Raw genomic sequence first — 4466 nt, 5'->3', positions numbered from 1 at the left:
CCCTAAATTTTTCTCTGTTGCATTCAGATAATGCACAAATCTCCCTTATCCCAGAAAAATATCTGTTGTCTGCTTAATTTACTTTAATCCACTCACTTTTACATTTCTCAAACAGTTGTCTGTTCTTCTGTCTTTCTTCATCTGCAAGCCCTTACCAAGGTATTAGAGCATGTGATCTGGGTCTCATAAATCTGTTTTTGAGTTCTGGTGCCTCCTTGAAGTTATTTTGTAATTTTTGACAAATTACTTGAATCTGTAAGTGTTAGTTGTCTTCTACATTATTTAGGCCTTGTAGAATTGCTTGCAGGAATAAAATGACTAAGCCCCAGCATAGAACCTGGCCCATAGAAGTTCTGTAATTGCATTCAAATTTAGTGATTTTTTTCTCTCACCCACTTATCTTTTAATTTTGTTATAATATTTTGTTAGTCAATCTATAGATAAGTGGGACCAAACTGCTGTGCTGATTAAAAATAACTATATAGCTTATTCAGTAATATTTATATTTTTAACTGTTGCCAATCAACTTCTAACTTGGTGTTGTTTTGGTCATTTTTAAAAGATACTCAAAGAAGGATTACAGAAATATACATATCCTCCAGAAACTACAGAAGAATTTGAAACAGAGAACGCTTTCCCACCTATAGAGGTCACGCTTGAGGTTCATGAGAATGTAATCTTTTTTGAGGATCCTATTGTTGTAAGATGGGACACTGAAGGTACAGCAATGCCTTAACCAGCTTTTGCAGCTATATAATAAAAAGAGGCATAATAGTAAAAATCCTTAAATTGAAACATAAAATGCAGTGTATAAACTGAGTTTCTTATCTTACTTATTTCTGTGCCTATTGTAGGGTCTTTTGTTTGCTCTTGATAGAAATGAATAAGGGTTGGAGTTTAAAAATGTACTGAACTTTGTAACTATTAGTTCCTAAAGTTTATATCTGCCATAGTGTAGTAATAATTACTTATAAATTGCAAACAAATATTGGGGATGGTGAAATGGACAAATGGGAAACTTAAGAGGAAAACTAGCCCCTCTATGCCTTTTTATAATTTTTGATTCTTGAACCATGGGAAATTATTGCTTATTCAAAATATTAAGTACATATTAACAAAATCAGAAATACCAACAGAGATATAAGTGAATGATTTGTTAATTTGGGGTAGGCTGGCTGAATTTTTTTTACCTTTACAAATTAACATAATCTTGTTAATGTAGAAACAAAAAGGGGAATTAAACATAACTTAGTTTTTCAATGTAATTGTATTTGTAATGTTGGATTTAAGAGTAAAACCTAGTCAATGGAACCCACCACGTGAGAAGAGGAAAGAGAGCCAAGTAGAAATGAAGAGAGCACCTAGGAAGAGAATGGTTCATTCATTTGTCCTATAAATATGCTACACAATGGGAGATATAGAGATAAGTGGGCATAGTTCCTTCCTCTGGGAGTTTTCAAAGTTGTAGGGGAGGTAACAGGTGAAGGCATCGTAAAACAGTGTAGTAAGGTGCTAGGATAGATGTAAAGTGCTACAGGGCACCACAGTGACTGGGTGGATCTGGAGACTCGAGGAAGGCGTCTCATGGGATGGAATGTTGAACAGGGCCTTAAAAGACCAAGAGAATATTTGCATGCAAGTTTTTGTGTGGACATGTGTTTTCAATTCCTTTCAATACCTTGGTGTGGAATTGTTGGGTTGAATGGTAAATTTATATTTAATTTTTTAAGAAACGTCCAAACTGTTTTTCAGTGCAGCTGTACCATTGTGTATGCCTGCCAACAGTGTATGTGGTTTCCCGTTTCTCCACATTCTTTCCAACATTTGCTACTGTCTTTTTGATTATAGCCATTCTAGTGGGCATGAAGTGGTATCTTGTTGTCATTTTAATTTGTATTTCCCCAATGACTAACCATGTTGGACATCTTATGTACTTATTAGCCTTTCATATATCTTCTTTGGTGAATTGTTTATTGAAATTTTTGACCCATTTTGAAATTGGGTTGTGTTTTATTATTGAGTTGTAGGAGACACAAAAGACCATCTAGCATATGATTGATTGCATTTATATGAAAAGTCCAGAAAAGGCAAACCTTTAGAGACAGGAAGTATATCAGTGGTTGCTTAGGGCTGGAGGTGGGAAAGGGAGTTAATTGTAAATGAATATAAAGGATCTTATGGTGGGGGGGAATACAAATATTCTAAAAGTGGATTGTGGTGATGGTTGCATAACTGAGTAAATTTACTAACATAAAATTAATTTTTCCTAAAATTAAATTAATTAAAAATAATTGTATAGGGGGGATACAAATATTCTAAAAGTGGATTGTGGTGATGGTTGCATAACTGGGTAAATTTACTAACATAAAATTAATTTTTCCTAAAATTAAATTAATTAAAAATAATTGTATACTTAAAACAGGTGAATTTTAAAGTTGTTTTAAAACAAAGATGAAGAGAGTTTCTCTAAAAGATTAGGAGAGAGTACTCTAGGAAGAAAGGACTACATGTGCAAAGGCACAGAGGGACTCATATAATATTGTTAGGGAAGGAAAAAATGTGGGTTGAAAACAGGCATGAGAAGTGGCAGGGCATGAAGCCAGGAATGTGAGTTAAAGCTTCATTCTGAAGGTCTATGTACCACGCTGAGGAGTTTGGACTTGATCTCGTAGGTAGGGGAAAACTCCCAGCAAAGTTGACTTTTTGTTGAGGTTCTATTCTAAAAATAAAAGATCAATTTATACACACTGCAATTTCGCTTTGGGTGGTTTCATTCATGTTAGTTTTTATAGGAAAAAAATGAAGCTAATGTCACTTTCATTTATTATAAAGGTAAACGCTGGAAAACTGATGGCATCAGCAAGGTATCTTACAACCCAGAAGAAAGACTTATAACATTCAGCCTGGAAACTTTTGGCCCCGTAACCTTGATTCAGGATACTCATATTAACATGCCATACCAGTCATGGGAACTGAGACCGCTTGGTGTGAATACGGTACTTTTGACGGTGACTACAGTATTTACTGAGATTCAAATACAAATTAAGGTGAGTTACTGCTATAGCAAGCCGTATCAAAGTACACCTCATTGTTGGATATAATAAAGTGTGTCAAAGCAATCAATCACTGCTGATTTACATTTTGAAATATGTCTTTTATAATTACATTTAAAATGTACCTAGAGCTATAATTTCTAAGTGAAATATTAATTGAATAATTAAATAGGCAATAAGTAAGTAGTGAGGCTCAAAGTTGTACCTTAAAGTTACTAGGGATAGATTAATGAACTGACAAGCCTGGTTGCAGTATGAATTTGAGAGTTTTGATCCGAAGAAGCTCTCTGATCTTTGTATCATCCACCCACTTGAAATCCCCTTTGAGCTTTGCCTCTCTCTGAATGATCACCTATTGCTCATCAGTTGGAAGTTACATAGACTGAACTTTTATAGAGACAAAGATAGATTAGTGGTTGCCTGGGGCCAGGTGGAAATGGGGATAAGGCATCTTAATGGAATGGATGAAAATGTTCTAAAGCTGACTTATGATAATTGTACCATTAGGTAAAGTTACTAAAAATTATTGGATTGTACACTTGAAATGGGTGAATTTTATATGTAAAATATCTCAATTTTTTTTAAAAAAGAAAGATAGCTTGGAATTCATTATGAATGTAGCAGAAAGACTAGAATATTATCAAACTTTGTTTTTAAATCCAGATGAGATTGGAGATGAAGAGCTCAGAACTATCAATGCTACGTAGGCTCTTAAAGCACTTCTAGTCTACCCTCACATTTTCTAGAGGGAAACTGAGGCCCAAAGAGGTTAGGAAGTTAAGTGACCTTCCTGAGATTGGGTAAGATTATAGTGATGGCACCTCCTGTCAGGCTTCCCAAACAGTTGGTGCTGCTTCCCCCACACCGTCCCAGCAGCCCTGAAGACCCCTGTGCACAGACTCTTTCTGTAGTCTCATGGAAAGATACAAACAGTGTTTACTCGTTAATATGAAGATTGGAACAAGCATTGCTCAATGTGCATTTTCAGGTCAGATTTTAAAGGTGCATCTGTACTCTCTAAAACGGTAGCTACAAGCCACATGTGGCTACTAAGCTCTTGAAATGTGACTAGTCCAAATTAACATTGCTGTAACTGTAAAATACACATCGGATTTTGAATACTTGTATGAAAAAAAAAACTGTCTCAATAATTTTTTATATTGGTTACGTACTGAAATAACATTTTAACTATATGGGGTTAAATAAAATATATTACTGACATTTAAAAAAAAAAAAGACGAGAGATTGGAACTTTGTACACCTTCAAATTGCCACTTTGCCAAACTTTAAAACTGGAAAATAATTTTGCATCATGTTAAATCTTAACATGTGTAAAAAATTAAGAATGATTCTTTTTTTTTTTTTTTTTTCCTTTTTGTCTTTTTTCGTGTCTGGCAACGGATTGCAACCCTC

General features: G+C 34.5%; 1 protein-coding gene across 5 annotated transcripts in view; it reads left to right on the top strand.

Moving 5' to 3' along the window:
* Window positions 1-4466, top strand: part of CASC1 (cancer susceptibility candidate 1) — a 50169-nt gene that overhangs the window by 41589 nt on the left and 4114 nt on the right. For 4 of the 5 annotated variants that reach the window (XM_008583642.1, XM_008583643.1, XM_008583641.1 and 1 more), the window contains 2 exons: window positions 563-719; window positions 2833-3047. In XM_008583642.1, the coding sequence (XP_008581864.1) occupies window positions 563-719; window positions 2833-3047 (372 nt within the window). Of the gene's footprint in view, window positions 1-562; window positions 720-2823; window positions 3048-4466 lie in introns of those variants that run through there. The other variant, XM_008583645.1, reaches the window with a different exon arrangement.

The sequence above is a fragment of the Galeopterus variegatus genome, unplaced genomic scaffold, assembly GCF_000696425.1.
Source record: "Galeopterus variegatus unplaced genomic scaffold, G_variegatus-3.0.2 Scaffold2989, whole genome shotgun sequence".
NCBI classification, from domain to species: Eukaryota; Metazoa; Chordata; class Mammalia; order Dermoptera; family Cynocephalidae; genus Galeopterus; species Galeopterus variegatus.
Note: the sequence above shows the minus strand (reverse complement) of the source record. Positions and strands in the feature narration are given on the sequence as shown.